The sequence below is a fragment of the Triplophysa rosa genome, linkage group LG13 (genome assembly GCF_024868665.1).
Source record: "Triplophysa rosa linkage group LG13, Trosa_1v2, whole genome shotgun sequence".
In the NCBI taxonomy this organism is placed as follows: domain Eukaryota; kingdom Metazoa; phylum Chordata; class Actinopteri; order Cypriniformes; family Nemacheilidae; genus Triplophysa; species Triplophysa rosa.
This window is the reverse complement of record NC_079902.1, coordinates 8,764,305-8,789,758: the sequence shown is the minus strand read 5'-3', so window position 1 is coordinate 8,789,758 and position 25,454 is coordinate 8,764,305. Positions and strand designations below refer to the sequence as shown.

Below are 25,454 nucleotides of genomic sequence, written 5' to 3'. Positions count from 1 at the left end.
GAGGTTTTAAGTTAAAGTAGTGACTATAAACCCATGCACCACAAACTATACAGGAGAAAGTTTTGATAATAATGTATAAATACAGGAAATTGAAACAAATACCTCTCCTTGTTGGCTTACATGTTTTACAAAAGTAAATGTTTAAAACATTTGATGTTACTTTCCCAACACTCTTTTTGGTTTGGTTTATTATATTATGCAGTCTCATAACAGCAAAGGTGCTTGCATGCTAAGATGTTCACAGTATCCTTAAATGTCATTGAATCTAACGAAACTGGCGAGGTGAGATCTGATTGTGAAATAAGATCTGAGAGGCTCTGCTGCCCGGCTGAGCGTGTGGTGACAGGTACTTGTGAGAGTGTAGGCTGCAGGCTAGCACACGGCACATCCTACTGCTAACAGACTCACCCCAAGGGATTTCACAACTTTTACCGGCTGGATTTTTGAAGCTTTCAAATAAGTTGGAAAAGCATTGTTGATGTAACCAACTCACACGCAATCTTCATGTTCCTTTTTAGTCATGAGTTATCTCTTTGTGACTTGTGTGTTAGTCACCCCCCTCAAACACAGATAGAGAGGCAGATACAGGAAAATAGAGAGAAAAAGATTTATGGTTTATTTGGTTATCGCTTGTAATTTATATAGGAAATGTAAGAGTAAAATGAATTCCTTTGTAGTAAGTTTTTTAACAGTCGTTGGAAAAGTGCCACAGTCGTTCAAACATGCAAACTGTATTTGACAAAGACCGGCTAAACCGAGTGAAAATGTATCATCTGTTTTAAACAGTTCTAGCTTGTCAGGACTTGTAAAAAAACACCCGACTGTGGTCTTCTCTGTGGTTATACACTGGTCAAATATTTCACATATATAGCATGGTTTACCTGTCAGAAATATTAAAATGCACCTTTCAACACATCCTTTCCTTTTTTTCAGGTCTGCGGGTCCATGTTGAGACGGTGAGAATGGCTTTCACAGACACAGCCATAATTCTCACTGTCGTAGCAGTCCTAGCAACCATAATCAAATGTCAGGGAAGTCTGCTTAAAGACACCTCTCCGCTGAAGTTCACCCATCATTTGTATAATGCCAGCATTTATGAGAACTCTGCCCCCAGAACCTATGTTGAGAACCCCGTACAGACGGGCATCATACTATCTGATCCCTTCTGGGACATCAAGTACAAGATTGTGGCTGGTGATGATGACAGCTTTTTCAAAGCCGAGGAGAAAGTCGTGGGAGATTTCTGCTTTCTAAGAATCAAAACCCGAAGCAGTAACTCGGCTGTGCTCAACAGAGAGGTACGGGACATCTATACTCTTACCGTGGAGGCCACTGAGAGCACCTATGACAACAAGGCTAGAACAAAGGTATTGATCCAGGTGCTTGACACCAATGATCTGAAACCGCTCTTTTACCCGGCCTCGTATCATGTGCAAATCAAAGAGGACACACCAATCAAGTCGAGCCTTGTGAGAGTAAGCGCAACAGATGCTGATATTGGCAGCAACGCTGACTTTTATTATTCATTCACAACCAGATCCCACCCCTTCGCTGTCGATCCTTTCACTGGGACTGTTTCACTTGTCAAGAGACTTAACGCTAGTCAGAGAGACCAGTATGAGCTCACTGTACTGGCAGAGGACAGGACAAAGAAAATCTCTGGCGTGCAAAAGTTTGGTAATGTTGCAACGGTTGTTGTGAGCGTACAAAAGGTAATAGAAGACTTTACCCTTATCACACCCATCAGAGTTGCAAATCCTCAAACGGATGATGGCACGATAAGCGTAAACATCAACATGGAACCCAAGGAGAGGGAGAAAACGGCGTCTTTAAGTATAGTTGAAGGGGATCCAGTGAAGAGCTTTCAGATTGTTCTGTCTGCTGTGAGGGATGGTGGCTTTGAGCTGGTCTCAACAAAACGGATTGAGTGGTCGAAAAATCCATTTGGGTTGAACATTTCTGTTCAAGCAAAAGACAAAAGTAACCCCACTTTGCTAACGACAATAAAAAATGTGCACATCCTAGCATCTCAATCTGAACCTATGAAATTTGAACAGGAACACTATCGAGTCATACTTAGCGAATTTTCTCCACCGCAAAGTCATGTGGTTAGAGTGTCCGTAGGTCAGAATGTCAAAAATATAACCTTAAGCATCAAGCAAAACCCAGACAGCCATAAATTCAAAATCAGTGCCGAAACTGGTGTAATCGTAACAACACAGTTTCTTGACTTTGAAAAACAATCTCATTATGAGTTTGATGTCATGGTAAACAACAGAGAAGCGTTAACCCGGGTCACAGTAGATGTAATTGATGAAAACGATAATGCCCCTAGTTTCACATTGCCCTCATACCAAGCTTCTCTTCCTGAAAATGTTCCAATCGGAACAAGCATCTTAGCCGTCTCTGCCATTGATGTTGACAAAGATAACAACGGTTTTGTGACCTATGCAATAGCAAACACATCTCCCGTGCCTTTCACTATAGACCCATTCACCGGTGTAATTTCTACCTTTGACGAATTCGATTATGAACTCATGAAGCGGTGGTACCACCTCAGAATCTGGGCGTCTGACAGCGGCAGCCCTTTTAGCAGAGCGAGCGAATGTTCGGTAACCATCACCATGACCAACATCAATGATAACGCTCCAGTGTTTGAGCGGGTAGCGTGCAATGCCTCCATACCCCGAGACTTCGCGGTGGGGGAGAGCATTGCAGAGATGTCAGTACTTGATCTGGATGAGCTGCAGCAGATTATGTACATGATAGAGTCTGGAAATGACGACGGATTGTTTGCTATCGACCCTGTTTCTGGCACCATTACACTTGCCAAGGCCATTCCCTCCAATTATGTAGACACGGATAATTCTCTATATATACTTAAAATAACAGCAACAGATGGAAAATATAAGGCTGATTCCAACACTGTAACAGTGCATATCACAGCCAAGGGAACTGACGCCACCACATATTGCAAAGACACAGGAATTACTGAGCAGGTGACAGAGAAGCTTATCGAATCATTTAAGCCTTCACTATCCGTCAAAGACGACGAGTTGATCTCTGATGTTCATATAATTAACCGCCACTCTCCAAAGTTTATCATGGGCACACCAAGCTCGATAGACATCAGGGAGGACTTTGCTCTCAATGGGTCCGTTTTGCACTTTAATGCCACTGATAATGATTCCGGCTTTAATGGAAAGCTTGTCTATGCAATTTCCAGTGGAAATGAGGACGGGTGTTTTACTACTGACATGAACACGGGTGACCTCAAGGTCATTTGTGCACTGGACAGAGAGCAAAAAGAATTTTACATTCTGAACATCACAGTGTATGATCTAGGCTCTCCACAAATGGCTACATGGAAGTTGCTTGCCGTCAGTATTTTAGATGCCAATGATAATCCACCACAGTTTTCTCAGCCAAGATACATTATAAGGATCCCAGAAGACACAGAGGTTGACAAAAGCATCTTTAAGGTAAAAGCAGTAGATTTTGACGCTGATGACAATGGGGAGTTGAAATACTCACTGCAAACCTTCACAGATTTCTTCAAGATTGATGAATTCACAGGGGAGGTGAAGGTAATTGGCCATTTAGATAGAGAAAGCTTCTGTCGATATGACCTAAAAATTGAGGCACGAGATCAAGCCAAGCAGGACCCGCAGCTTTTCTCATTTGCAGATCTGGTGGTTGTGCTAGAAGATATTAATGACAATCCTCCTAAGTTTGTACCCACAGTATTCAAGGTAAAAGTTCCTGAAGATGCTCCCTTAGGCACGGTGCTGTTATGGGTGGAAAGTTTTGACTTAGATCTGGAGAGCGGAGGTCTTATAAGCTACAACCTGAGGAACAGTGAAACTGGAACGTTTTTTCTGGATACCTCCACAGGCTGCTTGACTTTGGAGCGTGAACTGGACTTCGAAAAACAGCAGTTTTATAATCTAACCGTTCGAGCTGTAGACCATGGAAAGCCCCGGTCTTTATCGTCTTCATGTTTCATTGAGGTTGAAGTGTTGGATGTCAATGAAAATCTGAACCGGCCTACCTTTACCCTCTTTGTTCATAACGCAGTAGTTATGGAGGACGCTAACATAGGAACCACGGTTTTGACACTGACCACTGTGGATAATGATCTTGGACGAGATGGAGTGGTCAGATATTACATCTATGATGGCTCAGGGCATGGCGTCTTCACGATTGATGAAGAAACAGGTATGTTTAAGATTACAATATTTCATTTACATGCTTCACTAAGGCAGAGACACATCTTCATGGCCAGACCTGATGGTAGAGCGGAGAATGGGAAGCAGTGACCTGACAAGAGCTGAGATGATAGAGCTGGATAAAGAAGGACGCGGTCACCTGACACGTCTTCGCCAAAAAATTTCAAATGCTATTAGATTATTAATGATAATCTTAAACTATAATTTACCTTATCAGTAAGTTTATTTATTTTATTTAGCCTTGTTGTGCAAGCTCTCTGGAGCTTGTGCAGAGGCAGCAGCTTTTGCCAGAGGGGAACTGGAATCCCCTGGTTGGGCCTGGGTTCTCCTGAGGTTTTTTTTCTCGATTAGAGTTTTGGGGTCCTCGCCACCGTTTGCACAGTTTTTTGCAGTATTTACCTGGCCAGGGGGGGGCTGCTTTAGAATTTTAAAGTTTTACTTAATTAATATTGCATAAAGGAATTTATAGTCTGTTATATTTGACCTGTGCTTCTCTCTCCTTTATCTTAAATGTGTGCTCTCACTGAGCGTGTGTGTGCGTGCGTGTCTGTGTGTGTGCGCGTACTTGTCTGTGTACGTGTGTGTGTGCGTGCGCGTCCGTGTGTGTGTGTCTATGTCTATGTGTGTTAGTACGTGTGCATATTGTGTGTGTGGAGTGTTTTGTATGTGGGTATGTCTGTCTTCTGTGTTTTCAACTTTTTCTTGTTTTTGCAGGTACAACTTTAATTGTTTTGCTTATAGTCAATATGTCTTACGTACAGCTGCTTTGTAACAATGAAAATTGTAAAAGCGCTATATAAATAAAGTTGAGTTGAGTTGAGAAACAAATACTATTTACAAAGTTTGACAAATTTGACAAAGTACACAACTACACATATGCCAAACAATATATCATGTTTGTCTTTTTCATATTCTATACATTTCTATAAAGGCATACCCCCTATACACTTTATAGTGTATTTACAGCCACAGAAAAAAAATATTTACAAATAGTTGAAATTTGTGAGAAATGTTCTCAGTAGTTCACAGAATAAGCCAAAATGATTGTTTCACACATACCTATAACTAGTAAATTTAGAAAAACTTTATTTTTTCTGTGGCTGTAAATAGTACACATCATACTCAACAGAACATTGTTCTGTGGATTCCTTATTATTTTAGCAATACTTCAGAATTTAAGTACAGACGTCAAATGTTCTTAACAACAATTTTCAGAAATCTCAGAAAACAGATGGTGAACATTAAACATAACTGCATGCGGCTATTGGACCTCAACAAAATTTGAACAAAATCATACATGATAGCTCAATTTACTGCAGAATGTCATAATGGTCATTTCTTTTCACGTTGGTATTTCCCATCGATTCTGTTTCTGCTTTGCAGGTGTTGTTCTAACCGCAGCTCCTCTGGATCGTGAGGCTGTGCCTCACTACTGGCTGACAGTTTATGCAAAAGATTTGGGCACCGTACCACTGCTATCCTGGACTGAGGTCTACATTGAGGTTTTGGATATTAATGACAATCCCCCTGAGCTCTCCCAACCTGTTTACTTCGCCTCGGTGCAAGAGAATCTGCCAAAGGACAAATCTGTCCTCAAAGTATCTGCCACCGACATGGACAAGTCCTCCGAGGGCAAACTAACTTTCCAGATCCTTGACTCTCAGCGTGTGTATTTCAGCATAGATGCAAAAACAGGTAAACACTTTAAGTATGTTGTTGATGGTGATTCATCTCATGTGATAATACCAATGAGTAAACATGTCTAGGCACACGTTTTATGTAACGGTGGTATGCCACGTGAAGGGCACAACGAATAGTGTCTCTTATTACTGTGAATACTGTGATCAGTGTGGGTAATTGTGGGTCAAGGGTGAAAATAGTTGTTCAGCAGGCACACAATCACAAAATGCAACACCTCCGACCCTTTTTGCAGCTTAACCTTGCCTTTGAACAGTAGCTAGGAAAATTGGAACCGCATTAACCAGCATTGCAAGCTTACACTTGTCTTACCAAGTCTTGTCCCTTTGTTGTTTTATCTGCTCCACCCTGAGCTAATAGACATGAATTACAAAGCAGAACATAGGGGGTTGGGGTGCATTATATAAAGGATACATCACACTGAAATGCTCTTGCGGCGTTTGTAGATGTTAAGAGTGTACAACAATGCATTATCTCTTTCACAGCGCTTGAAGCGAAAACGTCTTTCATTAAACTAGTCTGACATTGAACTATTACTCTTAAAAGACACAGAGAGCTTTTTATGAATGCCGTATGGACGTACAGTAGGCTACAAGAGAGGATCAAGGAGAATGCTAAATGAATATGAAAGTGTAATAAAATCAACGCTGCATTTCAAATCAGCTGCAGAGATGGCGACAAATCACACTTCACTTCAGTTTAGCTGTTTCCCTCAGGGCTGAGAGGAATGAACTTCTCTCTTCACGTCTCTCCATGCCAGAACAGGACGAGCACAGATGATTCATCACTAAAGAGAACACCGTGACTAAGCTAACTGCCTCAACAGCTTAGCGCCACAATAACAGCTCATTTACGGTATATTAACGGATATATATTCTAGAACGGGCAAACAGATAAGACGAATAGTCCTTGGGTGGGTTGAGAATACGGCTTACATCATCAAATGTTAAATTCTCTGATTAAAACAAAGGGTGTTTGTGGTAATGTTTTCGTATTTGTTGATTTATATCTGAATGCTAAAGCACTTAAGACATTTTAAATCTGTGCATTTTGCATCTATTGTACCGTTTCTATTGTAGGATTCCCACAGGTGGGCACTGATGTCAAAACCATGCTTTCTGGACTTGCTCTTCCAGGATCACCTGCCTAAATACAGGCTGTCATAAAATCCCAGCAGGATTTGTTTTCAGTGCAGCAGAGGTTAAAAGACGCCGTGGGGGCTGTCCTCTCCCACCGAAATGACACTTCAAGTGTTTCTTGCAGCGGTGCATTTTGTCCACTCCTAGGCTAACATCCGCTGTCATGGAGCACTCTCGTAGATTGTCGTGAAAAGATATCTGAAAACCTCTCATGCTAATCCGTTACACTGTTTTTTTGCACTTCTCGGTTGCAGTGGTTCCACGTTACTGTGGACGTGAATAATAAGCACTGTTCCCACGGCACGTATACCACAGGCTGACCTAAAATAAACAGTGTAGATAAACACAGAAAAGGCTTTTAAAACAAAACCTGTGGGAAGAGAAAGTAAAACGGGCAACATGGGGGGAATAAACAGGTGTGCAGTCCATCTAAAGGCTCTGTCGTTGCTCAATCTGTTTGTTTCTTCCCCTTTATGTTTGTTTAGGTGTGATCCACACTCTCGCTGCCTTGGACCGAGAACAAAAAGCAGAGCATATTATTGAGGTTGGTGCATTCGCTTCCTTAAGTTTAACAGGTTATGATCCTAAGGCCTAAGTCTTCATTTGGAGAACATTATGCAGTTTTTTTGTATGGTATATATCCTCTGGGTAGCCAACACATTTTTTCACTGTGGGTGGGTGACAGTGGGAATAATTCCCCCCCAAATTTAAGTCTGAAATAACATTCAAAACAGTATTTTTGAACAGTTCATGTATAGTATTTCTTAAAAGTAAATGTGTTGCATGGTTCTAAAGGCAATATTGTTCAATATAAGATAAATTATTTACATTTTTCCAGAGAAAGGGTACACAGAAGGATGCTTGATGCACAAAGTTAGGAAACACTGATTTATAGGATGGCAATATTATGTTGGATAATCTAAGAACAATTTTAAACGTGACGGTTAAAACACTTTCTTATGGTAACAGTTGAAGAATTCACATTTTTGTATCGATAAAAATCATGTGTTTGTTGCCTAATAACAATTTAATGGATTTTACTTGTCTTTCTGTATTGTAACTAATTAATTATTTGAGTTTTTTTAACACTTCAATACATTTAGACAAATAATTAACCTTGGAGCCAGTTCTATTAATTTCTTGCAGATTTCAGTATTCATGCAGATGTTAGTATTTTAATATCAGCAATGTCTTATTTAATTCCTTTCCATAGTAGCAAAATACTACATCAAGGCACAAAACTTAAACCTCCAATTCTTTAAAATTTGTTTTTGCTTTGATAACAATGTTTATTTTATGCATGATAATTAAATGAAATATATTTGTTTTGCTTTGATAATGCATGCAATAAACGGTTTCGTCGGACGCACACACTTGGCCCAAAGTTAACTTCGGGTCTGTGTTTAGTTATCACTCTGTGCAAGTGGCTAGTAATATAACAATTTATTTTATATTTAGTTTATATTAATATTTTATTGTAAATTAATTGTTTGAAATAAAATTAAAACTACTCAACAGTTATAGATTCTTTGCGGAGGTCTACCAGAAGTTAAGTTTGGGCCACACAATGTTTGATCACGTTGTTGCTGCTAAAACTATCTATTGATCCTTCAAATGCCCTGTGCTTTACGTTTACAACAAATGAAACACCCGTGTGATTTTCTCACCTGAGGATGATGTCTGTTTGCCTCCATACCCTTGTTTAGGTGATGGTATCAGACAAAGGCGCTCCTCCATTAAGCTCCACTGCCACCGTAGTTATTGAAGTCTTGGACGAGAACGATAACAGCCCTCAGTTCAGTCATAAGCTTTTCCAGGTAAAACTGCCCGAATGGCAGAGCACAGCCGAGCCCCAGGACATCTGCAGGATGGTTGCCCGTGATGACGACATGGGGCCTAATGGGATTATCACGTACAGCCTGGAAGACAGTATTGAGGATAGATTTAATATTCATCCTCATACTGGAGTGGTGACAGCTAGAGGAGAGTTTGTTAGAGGCAACTACAGTATTCTGACGGTATGACATTTAAGATATTGCATTAAATCTTCTTAAAAATCACATAAAAGATGCATTTATTTATATCTGAAGAGTAAACTGAAAAATTACACCTTTTAATTTCATTTTCTGCTAAAATCTCATAGATAAAAGCAACAGACCAAGGCAATCCTCCTAGAATGTCTAAGGCCCGTTTGCATGTTGAGTGGGTTCCTAAACCCGAGCCAAGCTCTGAGGTGTTGGCTTTCGATGAGCCCCCATTCAACTATGTGGTTATGGAAACAGATCCTGTAACAGATATGGTGGGAATCATCCACACAGAGATAACCAAGAATCTACTTTTGTTTGACATTATTGGTAAGCAACACTCATTTGTTTCTTAAGACGTTTGTAAGTTGACCGCTAGAAACCAGTTATAAGTCTGAAAAACATCAACATTTTTAAAGTTGTGTTTGGTGCTTAAAAATTGCATTCTTTAACTTTAGTAATGTCTAAAAATGATTGAGTATAACTCTGTAGTCTGTTTTAAAGATCGGGTAACACACACAGTTTCTGCCAATCTCATATTAATCTTGAGGACCTATACAGTAGTATTGCATACGTCGTATCTTCGAAGAGTATTTAGTTTGATCAAATTTATAAAAGAGAGAAACAGCTGTACGATTATTTCCGGAAAAAGACGAGCTGCTGGAGGCAGGCAGGTGGTACGGAACTAGAGCACGAGCACACAACATCATCGCATTAATCCCTTCGTGTTTTTTACATTATGCACGTATGCACTGATTGCCAACAAAATACAGACATATCACTCAGTTTCACTTACTGCGTACAGTTCATGTCCGGCATCTTTTAGCACCGGGTCCGCGACATCTATCAGTTTCAAACAATCTCCAAATCCAGCGTTATATCCACCGTTATATAACATCCATCACTGAAATGCTGTAAACAAACAAACTACTGACTTCTCTCACTATTGCAAGAGTAATGAGCTGCAGCTGCAGGCCCACAGCGCAGCCAATCTTGATAAGCGGGTCTTACTATCGCTCGTCGGTTGGTGCGTGGGCGGGCTATTTCTTTCGCCTTGCTGTGCTTTTCCGGGAGAATTGCCCAATAAAAGGAATAGGATGGCTCTTACGAAACAGGGATCCAGACTTATAAAAATCTTTCCGAAACAGGTTGGAGTGCTGGGGATTGTATCAAGCACAGAAATACTATGTAATATGTCCAACTCGTTTTTAAACAAGTTGACCATGTTAAGCATGAGAAGCCAGCATGTTTAAAGTGTAAAGAAGTCAGAATGCATAACATAGCATGATACCCGATCTTAAAATTTTCTATATACGAAGATCAAATTCATTGCCTTTTCCTGTCCTCTTTTGATTGACAGGATTTATCAGCCCTGATCAATTTTTAACCTACTGTATCAGCCGATAGCTGATAATTTGAAAAACTGCTTTTATTGACCGATACTTGGCCAATATATCGGTGCGTCTCTATTTTAAAGCATTACTTTATAAAAACAGCTAAGCAAAAGCACAAATTTTAGGCAAACATTTTTATTGAAGTCAAAGGTTAAAGAATGTAAATCCTACTGTAGTGTGGACTGTCTTGAGCACATGGTAGAGTACAGGGAGTCTGGTGTCATTGTGATGTTGTTGCTTCCCACCCTGGGATAAGATCTGTGCCAGAAGGCTTAGTGGAGCAACATTTCTTCAGATGACAAGCCAGAGCACCAGAGGAGCTCCTTCCTGATAGCTCCACCGTCAGTCTCTTAGGGCCCACCTACCCACTACTGCCTCCAGTTAAGCACTGACCTTCACTTTTCCTCCTGCATTCTTACCTTCAGTCCTGCAGACTCACTCACAGATAAAAGAGGTGCGGGTGAAATAAATCAGGACTATTTGTACTGTAGTAAGTCACAAAGTTCACCTGTTGGCTATAGAACTTGTTTTATCTACAGGGTGCTAAGAAGTGTGATACGATTATGGCAGGACCAGTGCTAATTTACATTCCTTAACACTCTCTTATGCACAAGCAGCATTATCTTTTAATCAGGATACTGTGGTCAATGCGGTGGAACAGATTTTATGATGCAGAAACAGGATTACACATTATAAGAATCTCACACTTTTCTCTGGATTTGTCATACATAATCCTAATTAAGTATCATACTATGTACATTTACAATGACACATTGGTAACACTGTACAATAAGGCTGTAGTTGTTAACATTAGTAAAGGCATTAAGTATCATGAACTAACAATAAGCAAAATAGTTTCAGCATTTATTAATCTTTGTTAATGTTAATGTCAAAAGAATTATTCATTAGACATTAGACATAGCCCGATGATCTATCCATTTAAAGATTGCTTAATGTGTGAAATTTAAAATAAAAAGCCACTTTGAAACTAAAAACCCATCAATAGGTGGATTTCTTACTAAACACCATCTGTTAAAGCAGGCATGCATTTACCCCCAATGTGAAAGACGTCTGCTCTTTTTATGCACATGCCAAATGTTTTCCCTTAAACAGTAGTGCTGATCTCATGTACATGTACAATGTCACTCAGGAGTGCCCTCCTGATAGGACCTTGTTTTCTGCTTTATACCCATACCTTGTATAAAAAGATCAAATGCTCATGCAGGTGTCATGCAGATACATTGTGTGAATGGTAGTCAAACTGTGAAATGTGTGTGAAATTTTCATCAAAGCTTTTGTTGCTCATGTGGGCATGTCATCCAGTTATTGTGCACTTAAATGGCTCATGCTGGCTTTGAAGGGTTAGTTCATGAGAAATTAAAACACGGTACTTACTACTTCGCTTTAATGTGGTAACACAACCCATATGAGTAAACAATGACTGAATTTTTATTGTGTGTGAACTATGCCTTTGAAGACTTGCATGTGAATTATAGCATAGTTAAATCTTACTGTCACAAAACCTTACATTACTCACTTAGCCTTGAATGAATGCGTACAGGTTCACCCGCTATGGTTTTGAAGAAAGGTGTCTATGATAAACCACGAAACGTGCAAAACTTGTCAATTTAACCAATAGCTGATGTTGTATGTAAGGTGGTGATGAAGGACAGGACTTCTACATTGAGAAGAACACAGGGAGCATTATCAAAGCCCGGCGTATGAATGCAGCCGTAAAGTCGAATTACAACTTGACTGTCAGAGTCACAGATGGCATTCAGACTATAAGCACTCAGGTATGAGCGAGCATGTCAAATCCATCATACACTGAGCACTCAACATATTAATAGCATTTAAAATTAATGTAAGACAATAATCTGCTATCTGGGATTGTCCTTCAGGCCTACATTCGAGTAATGGATATAAACGAGCATCGGCCCATGTTCCTGAAAAGCATCTATGAGGTGAGAGTGCCAGAGGACACAGCTCCATGGAAGGAGATCCTTCACATCAGTGCCCAGGATGCAGACACCAACAGTGGACTCTTTTACACCATCCATAGTAGCCTGAACCCAGACAGCCTAAAATATTTTCACCTGGACCAAAAAAGTGGTGTGCTCGTCTTGAAAGAAGAGCTAGACTACGAGACCATTTCGACTCACACTCTCATTGTGATGGTAAAGTGACTCTTGACTTAACTAGACTCTTGTCTCAAGGTCGTATGTAAATGCTAATGATAGGCCTTTAGATTCAGCTACACTCTGGAAAAAAGTGTTCTTTAATTGGCATGACAATGTCATGTCATAAGATGTTTTATGTTAGCAATTAGATGTGGAACAAATTTGAATTCAGGTAAAAAGAGTGATGGATACAATGATAAGGAGGGGTAAAAATCCAAGGAAAACCATAAATCCACATTCTCCAAACATTCCAGACCTCCCAAAATTCCTAACTAAAAGGGTCAGAAGACTGCCTGTCTGTCTCTTTGAAATCTTAATGACATACACCACCTGAAACACTGATTTTATCTTTGCAGGTCAGAGATACGATCCCAATAAAAAAGAACTTTGCGAAGGTTGTTGTGCACGTAGAGGACTGTAATGACCACATCCCAGCTTTTATGAATACTTATGAAGGTACCATAAGTAATTTGGCACCTGCTGGAACAGAAGTGTTGAGAGTCAAAGCCCTGGATAAGGATACAGGAAGCAATGCAGAAATTGTTTATTCGTTTCACACTGGTAAGATATGTTATGTTTGCATTTCGGATTTGCTTAATATTTACTTAGAAAAGCAGCAACTAGAATTCATGGGAAAGCACAGATATAAAATAAATGTTGCCTTTAGGTTAAGAAATACTAATTATATGTTGTTTGTTTCTGACAAGCCAACATTTTCTTCATATGTTCACATATTCTCTCCAGGTGGGAATGTGGATGGTTCCTTTGATATCAACCAGGTGACAGGAAGCATCCGCGTGGCTGAGATGTTGGACAGATTTCCTCAGGAGAAGTATCACCTCACAGTGAAAGCCACAGATCAAGGATTTCCCCAACGCAGTGCCCTTTGCCCAGTTACCATCACTGTAAAGCTGTCTGGATTTACACCTCCCAAGTTCTCCTCCGATGAATACATCACTGAGATAAGTGAGGCCATAGCTCCAAACTCCCCAGTGTTACCTGTCTCCGCAAGCTGCCCTACTTCAGTGTTGTACAAAATCACTGAAGGAGACCCCAGTGGGATTTTCGACATCAACATCAACTCTGGACTGTTGTCTGTCCAAAAGGCACTTGACTTTGAGCAGAATCCTTCTTATCAACTGAAAATAAGAGCTACAAATACTGCAGGAGTCTCATCTGATGCTGTCGTCTACGTGTATGTTATAGATGAAAATGACAATGCCCCCGTTTTCTATCAGGACACTTACTATGGGCAGATCATTGAGTCGGCACCTGTGAACAGCATTATAACTGGAGACAACAATACACCGCTGGTGATCAAGGCATCAGATGCGGACAAAGACACAAATGCTCTTCTGATTTTCCAAATCCTTGAGCCTGCAGCTCAGAAAGTGTTCAAAATAGACACAAGCATGGGCACCATCTCTTTAAAATCTACAGTTGACTTTGAGTCAACGTCTGAGTATTTCTTTAGTGTTCAGGTTTGGGATTCGGGCAAGCCCTCGCTAAGTGCTTCCAAACCATGCAGAGTGAATATTCGTGTTCTGGATTTTAATGATTGTCCTCCAAAATTTGATTTACCTGAATATGAAACTGCCCTTATGTTACCTGTTTTTAAAGACATGGAAGTAATGCAAGTGACAGCTCATGATGCGGATTCAACCATCACTTACAAAATTTCAGATAGTAATTATAATAACATATTTAAAATAGATCAATCGGCTGGAATCATCTTGATAAACGACATGTCTGAACTACAGTCCTACAATGAGTTGAAAGTCATTGCCTCAGATGGGTTATACAAAGACACTGCAATGGTGAAAATCAACATCACCAATGCAACAAAAACACGTCTGAAGTTTGAGGAGAGGATGCATGTAGCTACAGTACAGGAGAGCACTACATCTGTAAAAATTGTAGCTGTCCTAAGAGCAACCGGGAGCTACCTCAATGAGCCTCTGCAGTACACTGTTTTAAACCCACATGAGAGATTTGTAGTCATTCCATCCTCCGGAGTCCTGCAGACGACGGGCATTCCATTCGACAGAGAAGAGCAGGATGTGTATGATGTGGTTGTAGAAGTCAAAGACATGAAACATCCACCCCGTGTAGACATCACCCATGTTAAGGTCTTCATAGATGATATCAATGACAATGCTCCCAGGATATCAAATTTGCCTCATTCTTTGATGATATCTGAGGAGACTGAACCAGGGGATGTTCTCTTTCAAGTGCAGGCAACTGACGATGACTTTGGTGAGAACGGATCTTTGAATTTTGTATTGGAGGATGATTTCGGTCTCTTTCGAATCGACCCATTGCTTGGCGATGTGTCTTTACAAAGACCTTTAGACTTTGAGTCAATGAATAAATACGAGCTCACTGTGCTGGTATCAGACGAAGGTGAGCCCAGTCTGTCAGTGGCAGGAACACTCTACATCCAAGTGCAAAATCGTTCCCATCCAATATTTCAAAGCCTGTTCTACCCATTGAAATTACCTGAGAATATTACTCCTTTTACAACTATCCTGCATGTGCAAGCGAGAAACCCAGAGGGATACCGCCTTATCTACAATCTAGAGGAAGAAGACGCCTCCAAGTTTTTTCACATTGATTTCAAAACAGGAGTCTTAAGTGTCACTGATTTTCTAGATTATGAGACTGAAACAAAGCATATTTTGACTGTCCGTGCCACAGATTCAGTCACCGGTACATTTTCCGAGGCCAAAGTTGAGATTGATGTGGAAGATATGAACGACAATGCTCCTGTCTTTCAAAGGCTCATTTATGTTGCAGATGTCTCTGAGGGTTTTCCGGTTGGCACATCTGTTATACAGGTCTCAGCCACAGACAAAGATTCTGGAAGGAACTCAGATTTAACGTACCAACTGATTGACAAAGAAACAGACTGTTTTGAAATTGATCCTCTAAGCGGACTTTTGGTGACATTGCAAGTCCTAGACTATGAAACCAAACAGCAGTTCACATTGAAAGTTAAAGCCACAGATAAGGGTACACCCCCACTCATCAGTGAGGCTATCATTGTTGTTAAAGTAATAGATGTTAACGACAACCCTCCCAATTTTAGCGAGTCATCTTATCAAGCCACTCTTGATGAAATGGCCACTTGTGGTCACATAGCTATCAAAGTTCAGGCCTCAGACCCCGACAGCAAGGATGATCTCCAATACAAGATACTCTCTGGTAATGAAGGGAGATATTTTTCAATCAATGAATCATCTGGACTCATCTCATTCTCAAATGTGTGCAAGAGAAAACTAGATCCATTTTATAACCTCACTGTTGCTGTTTCCGATGGCGTGTTTCAGAAGACCGCCCCAGTTAACATCGACATGTCCAATGGCAACAAGCACAGCCCCCATTTTAGCCAAAACATTTATGAGGCCGATCTGGCAGAGAACGCAGAAATAGGAACACGTGTGATTCGACTGGCTGCTATTGACCCGGACGATGGGCCATTTGGCAGCGTCGATTACACCATCATTAACAAGCTAGCGGATGAGAAGTTCTCCATCGGTGAAGATGGACAAATCGTGACTTCTCAGTCCTTGGACAGAGAAAATCCATCGCAAAGAGTGATTGCTATTAAGGTCATGGCTAAGGATGGTGGTGGAAGAGTGGGCTTTTGCACCGTAAAGATTATTCTAACAGACGAGAATGATAATGCCCCTGAGTTTAAAGCCTCAGAATATCAGGTTTCCATTCAGTCCACGGTGAACAAAGGCTCGCCGGTGATAGAGATAATGGCATACGATGCAGATGAAGGTAAAAATGCTGATGTCACTTACACGGTAGAAGAAGCCGAGGAAGTTACAGAGGACATTATTGAGGTCAATCCATTTACTGGTGTGGTCAGAGTCAAAGAGAGTCTGGTTGGTTTAGAGAACAGGATTTTCAATTTCAAAGTTAAGGCTCGAGATGGAGGCATTCCTTTTTACAACTCCACTGTACCAGTACAGGTTAAAGTACTCCCGCCAGAGGTGGTTCTTCCCAGGTTTACCGAACCACTGTACTCATTCTCAGCATATGAAGACCTCCCCATCGGATACGAGATAGGAACGGTCAAGGCAGACGCTGATATGCCCCTTATATACAGCTTGGTGAACGGAAACACCGTGGACAGCAACAGAGACCACGTTTTTGCTGTTGATAAAGACAGCGGTACAGTTTTGATGCAGAAAAACATTGACCATGAAAAAACCAAGATATATAAAATTGACGTCCTTGCCCAAGCTAATCACAATGGCACAGACATAGCATCTCTTGTTTCTGTGCACATAGAGGTTCAAGATGTCAATGACAATCAGCCTACGTTCGAGGCTGACCCCTATGAGGCCTTCTTGGCAGAAAATTTGCCCTCTGGGACAACAGTCATTCAAGTGACAGCTAATGATGCAGACACAAATGTCAATGGAGAGGTATCATATACACTCATGTCAGAGTCAGATGACATTGGAGACATGTTTACCATTGATTCACAAACTGGTTGGATCACTACCTTAAAGAAAGCTGACTCAGAGACCAAACAAGTTTATAGATTCTATGTGGTAGCCACCGATCACGGGGATGTTGTTAAACTGTCCTCTTCAGCGCAAGTCGAAGTGACCATTACAGATGAAAATGATAACCCACCCGAGTTTACAGAGGAGCTTTATCAAGGATCCATCCTGGAGAACAGCAGACCTGGAGAGACCATTGTTACGTTGACAACTGCTGATAAAGATGTGTCTGTGGATAATAGACAGATTGTATGTTATATAACAGGTGAGAGAAATTATATATGTAATAAGCTAATTTATTAAAAAGGTCACCAAAAATGAATTTTTGTACAATTATTGTTGGTGTTGTTCTCTCTCAAGATGGAGACCCATTGGGACAGTTCTCAGTCACAGCAGCAGATGACGAGTGGAGATTGATTTCCCGAAGTTCACTTGACAGAGAAGACAAGGACATATACACCCTTAGGATAATGGCCACAGATGGAAGGTTTCAAACCTCTGCCAATGTGGAGGTCCATGTTCTTGACGTCAATGACAACAGTCCGCTGTGTGAGCAAGTAAGTCACGTAAAAGCAGATAAATGGAAATGTATTGGTAATAAAAAATATTTTTTTTGTTAATTTGATGCCAACGTTTGACTGGAAAATGCAGCATTTGGAAAAAAACATCCCATCTCTTCTAGTTACTTTATACTGAAGCAGTCATGGAGAATTCCCCATCCAACATGTTCATTCTGAAGATCTCTGCTTCTGATCCGGACATTGGAACCAATGGACAGATCTCATTTACTCTTCACGGTCCAAATGCAGACAAGTTCCATCTTGACTCCAAAACGGGTAATTCCAATCTTTAACAAAGTTTCAGAGGCATTCACTATTTGAATCAATTTGAGATTGTTTTTGTTTAGTGGAGATTCAAGGAAATAAATTCAGCAGAGAAGATAAGATATAGTTTTCTCAGGCTGTTTGACATTTTTGGAATTCTTTGTGCTTGATCTATGATATCTATTTTATGTGACCTGCTCTTCCAGGGAATCCTATCTGATCCCAATCACAAGACAATTATTTTTGGTTACCAAGATACTAGATGTCTTTTACAGATAAAAGATTGTGTCTAATTGTAAGTTCCTGAGACAGCAACCTAAAAAAAATTAAGGCAAGATTAGAAATGGTTTGAAATGTACTTATGCCTTAAAATGAATCCTTGCATTTATTTATCAAATTACAAGTATTGGCTTGTCTCAGATACCATACATTTTAAACGACACTGTCTAACCCTATTGTCTGACATGTCACCAAAGTCTCGTTTCAAACTTTTTTGCGAACAGGGGAGCTATTCACACTCGCTGTCTTGGACCGAGAGAGGGAAACAGAGTATGATCTTGTTGTCAAAGCAACTGATGGTGGTGGACACTCATGTCAGGCAGACGTCATGCTCATGGCGCAGGACATGAATGACAACCCACCTAAATTCTCCACAAACCACTATGAGATTACCGTGTTTGACAACACTACGATAAGGACACCCATTGCTGTCATCTACGCCAAAGACCCGGACACAGGTACTGTATGGAACTATTTCTGCGGACACATTGCAGAGTAACGAACAACCACTTCAAATGCATAGACGCATATTTTCTGTTTATTTAGTCAGAAAGCATTGAAAAGTCCCCAGCTCTTGACTTTTTGCATGACACAATGCATCTAGGTGGAACAGTAAAGGTACGCAGTGCTTGATGTAGGATTGAAAGCTGTGACAGACAAACATGGTTTGGAAGGGACAGATCACACCTGGAGATGTGTGTGAACATCCAGAGAACACACAGAGGCTCATGTCACGGGGACGAACTGCTTTACCATTTTCAAACTATGCAATGTGGCTTCAACAAATGATTTAATGGTGTTATTTTGATCCTCTCTAAACACAAGATGAGCAAAATCAAAGAATGCAATATTTAGTTTACGTTGACTTGTTGTGAATAGAACTCAATTTTTTTTAGTCATCATACTTTAATTTCCTTGTGCTTTACTGCTCTAATAGAAAAATACTGAGAAATGCCATGTTGCGTAACTCTTCCAGGTATCAACTCGGAGGTGAGATACTCTCTTCAAGGTGCCGACAGTGGATTCTTCTCCCTAGATGAGATCTCAGGCATTTTGAGACTGGAGAGATCTTTATCTGATGAGACCAAGCCCATCTTTGAGATGACTGTGAAAGCCACAGATCGAGGCCTCCCTCGCCACCTTTTCTCCTTTGCTAAGATCACCGTACATGTATTCGTCCTGAGTGACTACCAACCATTGTTTCTGAGCTCAGAGTACTCCGTACAGATCCCAGAATCATTTCAAATCGGGTCAGAAGTGATCACGCTGTCTGCCCTTACCAAAGATGGAACAGAAAATGAGCCAGTGCGATACACTATCATTTCAGGCAATGAGGACGGCAGATTCAAAATAAACCCAGTGACAGGTAAGGGGTTGGTTTATTTTTGTTGCTCTTTCATGCTTGTTTGGAATCAGTTTGGATTTGTTTAAATGATGGAATACACTAGAGGTTAAAGGTTAAGACATCATTTTGTTGGTTAAAAGTTAGGCTATTTTGCCTACTGTAGATTACAGCTCTGCAAAATTCTGCACATTGTTCATTGGCTCATTCCTGTATTGTGAGGGAGGGAAAATTCTTCAGCATGGGTAAATGTTAAATTGAAGAACGTGTGCTGACATGTTTTGAATCCTTGGGCACTTGTCAGCTTGTTCATTCCCATCTGTTCATTCCACATAGTTTTGCCACTCTCTCTGTCCTCTTATCTTGAATCCTCAGACCCTTTATCCTAAGCGACTTTGATGGGGATTTGGACTGATCTCTTTATTAGTTGTCAAAACAATACTAAACTCTGATTAGTTCTGATACCAGGCATTATGCAAAAATAAAATAGGCTGTTTAGTGGTAATTTCATTCAAAAGCTATAAACCCATAACTGCAGTTGCTTACACTCCTGAATCAAATAGAAGGGAAACTGCTGTAGATTAACAACATAACACCACTGACATTTAAGAAGAACTGGTAATTGAAAATGATTGAAAATGGATTTTCAGTTAAAAAATGAAATCTGCTCACAGGAAGAATTATGGAAAGTCCCTACAACGTGTGTGTGTGTGTGTGTGTGTGTGTGTGTGTGTGTGTGTGTGTGTGTGTGTGTGCGTGTGCGTGTGTGTGTGTGTGCAAGAAGTTAACAACAATGACCTAAATTTACGCATTTCCTGTTAAATTTTTACAAAATATATTTAACATATAATTAAGTCTTTAGAATGATTTTTGTCTTTTGAATGACTTAGGCTACTTGTTTTGTTGGGTTTTTTTGTTAAACATTTGTGCACTGTTAAAATCTGAAACAGGAATTGCTTCTGGAGCAATGTTGTTTACATCTTGTTTAAAGGTCTATTAATAATTATCATTGCAGCTTACGTTACCTTGTAGTGGATAGATCCGAATGTTTCTGTTAAATTGAGATGGCCTAGCTTAAAGTAGACTTGATTTTTTGCAAATGACTAGTTTGCAGGTTACTGTAATCTATTAAACTCCATCATGTTTCCTGACTCGTTCTTGCACCATTAATTAAAAATAGGCAGAGCGTTAAACAACGGAAGTAGGAAGTTTATCCTCGCCAGACGATGGTAACGTAAGCCTGAGCTGTTGTGATTTACTGTTAAAAAACACTAATGTCACCAACGTTAACATTTAAAAATAATTATGACCTTTTATATGGTATGGTGTAGTTTCATAGCTGTTTGTAGACAAGAAAATAATGTTGCAAAAATGAAATTGATTTCCTCCAGTTTTTTAATTTTCCAGTAGATGTCACAGTTTTACATCTTATTACAAAAAACGGTTCAGTGTCAGATTGTACTTTATCTCTGACAAGAACACGTCATATCTGTACCGACAAACTATTTTGTTATTTCTGACATTTCCAGCAAATACAAATAGGACCCACATTGCTCACTCCATACATTGTGTTTCATGAATTACAATTTCAAATTAGCTACAAATAATCATTTTGCCCGACTGAGCCACTCTTGTTGAAATGCATTTTGAAAGAGAACACTGATGCGCATCTTCATCACTCTTGACATTGACAAGAGCTCCTTAATTCGCGCGCTTCACAAGCACAAGCGCACCTTTATTGACAGAACGTATGCCAAGGACAAACACAGCCCTATTAATAATATGGTGGTGGGTCTCTAAGAAGGCCACTAAATGACACAGCACAGCACTTGATCTTTAAAATCAATAATAGAATGTTGCAGAGAGCAATTTTGCACTTGTTGAAAACTGAATTCCTGCACTGGCAGGAAACCATTTGTTTCATTATTATAATGTGGGGGGCAGAAAGGACAGAAACAGGCCCATCATGAACCTATGACTGTATGAGACAAAATAAAACATGTTAGTGTCTACCCGTATGTCAAAGATAAACAATTATGGCAAAAACAGAAAAGGCAGCATTGCACTTTTGATTTAATTTATTTGCTTTATTAAATATCTAAATACTGCAAATGTGGTCATTAAATGCTGTCTTAAAGTGATAGTTCACCCAAAATGAAAATTCTGTCATCATTTATGTTGTCATTTCAAACCTTGTGACTTTCTTTCTTCTGCAGAACACAAAAGATATTTTGAACAAAGTGGGTAATCAAACAGCACTTTCCCCCATTCACTTCTATTGTATGGACACAGAACCAATGCAAGTGAATGGTGGCCAGTTAACAACATTCTTCAAAATATCTTCTTTTGTGCTCTGTGGATGAAAGAAAGTCATACAGGTTTGAAATGACAAGAGGGTGAGTAAATGATGACAGACTTTTTATTTTTGGGGCGAACTATCACTTTAAAGGATTTTAGTCAAGTTCTTGGAAGTACATGAGATTTATTAGTTACTCTGTGTTCTCTCTGTTTTGAACTGATGTACTGTGGTAGTATCACAGTATCGGTTGTATCTACTTTAGTCCGTATGTCTACCTTCATCAGCAGCAGGCACTATTTTGGCACTATTTTGTACTGAACAAACAGTATGTACTAATCAATGACGTAAAATTTGTTAGTAGAGAAATATAGAGCAGATGAGCAGTAAATCTTTCATTACTGCTTCTTTCATTAAAAACATGTTTATCACTGCTGTCCTTCCAAAACCTCTGATGTCCAAATTCGTTGATTTTCAGGAAATGGGAAAAAACATTGTACTCTTTAAATGGTTTAATACTGTCTTGTTGAAGCTGACAAGCACTCTTTATTACTTTTTATTGGTTAGATATTTACAAAACCCAATGACAAAAATAAAGGGTGACTAATAATAATGATATATGGCAAAACATAAGAATCATAAAATATGGAAGGGTCCAGAAGTACAGCAGCATAAAGAAAAAACTCCTGAGCATGCTTATTTTTTAACTCAAAATTCCAGGTTATAGGATCAGCATTTATATATATACAGTTTATTAAAAAAAAAATATATATATATATATACAGTGTGTATACGGTATATACAGTATAGTGTTTCCCCTACCATTACCTTAGGGGGCGCCCCGCCCCTCCAACGCACCTCCCGCCTCCCTTGAAGGTCAAGTTAATTATTTTTTTTATGTAGCGTTAGAGTTAGATCACAAGAGAAGTCATTTAAGGTACCTTTCCTATATAACATGTCTATACCTTGTTCTCGTACTAAACAAACTAAATATCATTATGTTATTAATCTTATTTACATGGCGGCATGTCATTTCTGTTTCTATGTGGTCGCGCCTTTACAATTCTCCTCTGCTCTCTGTATCTCTCTGAGTTCCGAGCCGAAGCGCGCGCCGCGCACATACACAGGTAAGCACACTTTCACCAGCGGACCGAGAGCGCGTGTGGGAAAATATGTCGCGTCAACCACCTGAAAAGCAGATAAAAAATTGCGTTTTTAAACGCTCCCAGGGTGGTGAAAATACGCATGCCCTGCCCCTGACAAGCAAAAGCCCAGTTACCACCGGATGACAGGTTTTCACCCAGTTTATCCTTCGTTCCATCCGGACCGCAAGACATAATGAACCATTAAAAAAATCAGACTATTTCTGTGGTTTAAATTGAGCAGCGCGTCTACATAACTTAGTTGTACACATCACGCGCACTCAGGGAAAGTTATGTTGATTATTTTGCCGATATATCTTTATTTAGCGCCAAACGCGCTTCATTTTAACCCTTTCTGTTCCGTGAGCGCTGCTTCTCCCGCCAAAGACACGTCGCATATAAGACCTGCAGACACAAAGAGCAGGTAAATAAATGGACACTTAAGTAAACGAAAATGCAGCAGTAATAAAGTATTTTTAGCTGTCAAGTCAGTTTACTGTTTGCTATATAGGTTTGTGACAGATTATAAAACATAACGTCTTGTATCTACATATAACATTTATGATATTAATAGCATAAATAATCAGCATGTTAAGAGCATTTCATTGTGAATCATGTTTTAATTGGAAAGAATATTTAGAATCAGTTCTATGAATGGCATGGAAAGGCTGTTAGTAACTTTGTAACTCCTGCTCATGATATATTTATTTCAGTTGTTACAGTTTGTTGTCAGTAGTTTTTTTAAATATTAAAATAGACCACTGGTTCTTCGCTTTAGCACCAGAGCCTACAACACATTTTCTCAGTTACCAGACCTTCTGTTTCATACAGACTGTGACTATCAGAATATAAAGTAAATGGCCTGATAAAACATTAGATTGATTGATTTAACATTATTTATTTTTAAAAGTATTGTCCGGACCTCCGCCACAAAAAAATATAGAGACCACAGCCCCCCCCCGCAAAGCCATAAACCTAGGGGAAACACTGAATATACTCTATATATATATACAGTATATTTATTTTGTCTCAACATGAAGCAGTATCCAAGATACCCCCAAAAATGTATTTTTTAAGACAACATTTCTTTGAAATTTAAAATTAAAATTACATTTCCTTCTCTAATTTCTTATCTATTGAAATGTCATTCATACATTTTAATAAATAGTATTCAATTCATAATACAATATATATATATATATATATATATATATATATATATACTCTCTNAAGTAATATATATATATATATATACAGTATATATATATATAAAGATATATTATTTATAATAAAAGAATACATTAGAACAATTAAGAAATAATATTTTAAATAAAATAACCTCAAATAGTCCGGTCACTTCAGGCCACTTTCTGTGAGGAACTCAGCGTCCCAGCCTGAAATGGATGTGATATTGTTGCTCTGTGCCACAGGTACGCTGTCGGTGAACGCTACACTGGACTTCGAGCTCAGCCGGCAGTATTACCTGTCAGTGGAGGGGGCGAGGGGCAAACCATTGCTCAGTGACATTGCCACGGTTATCATCAATATCACAGACGTCAACGACAACACGCCCGTCTTTAACCGCAGCAGCTACAGTGCCGTGACCGCTGAGGACATTTCACCTGGGGACACTGTTTTGCAGGTATCACAATCTGTTCTCATTAACTGTCACTGCACCTCCAGTGATAACACCTTTCAGACTTGACGTCCGTATGCTCAGACCTGCTGATTACTTCCTGTTTCATTTCCTGAACACAACGCAATATAAAGCTGCCTACCTTTGAATCTGTATTTGCTGGTACCACTGTTAACAAAATTAATTATTTCTTTTGTTTGTCATTCTCTAATCTAAATACGCTTCTGCCGCTTTGATGTAATTCTGAGACTTTCTGCACACCGTCTATGCTAAATGAAGCAAAGTAAAGCCAAATGCTCTCAATCTGACTGACTGTATTTGGCCACGCTATAGTAGCAGCTGCTAGTAAATGATTTCCTGCATCTGTCATTTAAGTGATCAGAAAAATCAGCACCCAGTTTTTTTCTCATTCAGACTGCCGATTTGTAAAAACGTGCCGTAATCCACAGCTTTAAAGCTTTGCTTAATACGGGACATTCTAAAACGCTTAACGTGAAAAACGCTTAACGTAGCTTAACGTACCTAAACAGCGATCAAGGAAAACCAAATTTCTGTCAAACCTTCCTTGTACTAAACACTTGCTGCTGTCAAAAGAACGAGCTCTTGGTCCGCAGATAAACGGCAACGCCAATTAGCCCACTGACGCAATAGCCACGCGAGCATTCGTGCCATTCGTTTGACAGAAACGTTGTTTTCCTTGATCGCTGTTAAGGTACGTTAAGCGTTTTTCACGTTAAGCGTTTTAGAACGT

General features: G+C 39.7%; 1 protein-coding gene across 1 annotated transcript in view; it reads left to right on the top strand.

Annotated features, from left to right (window-relative positions):
- fat2 (FAT atypical cadherin 2) overlaps nt 1–25,454 on the top strand; it is a 46,010-nt gene that overhangs the window by 1,632 nt on the left and 18,924 nt on the right. The window contains exons 2-15 of the mRNA XM_057349661.1: nt 934–4,218; nt 5,613–5,924; nt 7,552–7,610; nt 8,773–9,084; nt 9,210–9,420; nt 12,141–12,280; nt 12,386–12,661; nt 13,021–13,225; nt 13,409–17,449; nt 17,545–17,741; nt 17,867–18,020; nt 18,512–18,745; nt 19,264–19,653; nt 24,498–24,709. Coding sequence (XP_057205644.1) covers nt 963–4,218; nt 5,613–5,924; nt 7,552–7,610; nt 8,773–9,084; nt 9,210–9,420; nt 12,141–12,280; nt 12,386–12,661; nt 13,021–13,225; nt 13,409–17,449; nt 17,545–17,741; nt 17,867–18,020; nt 18,512–18,745; nt 19,264–19,653; nt 24,498–24,709 — 9,999 coding nt within the window. The 5' untranslated portion in view covers nt 934–962. The remainder of the gene's footprint in view (nt 1–933; nt 4,219–5,612; nt 5,925–7,551; nt 7,611–8,772; nt 9,085–9,209; nt 9,421–12,140; nt 12,281–12,385; nt 12,662–13,020; nt 13,226–13,408; nt 17,450–17,544; nt 17,742–17,866; nt 18,021–18,511; nt 18,746–19,263; nt 19,654–24,497; nt 24,710–25,454) is intronic.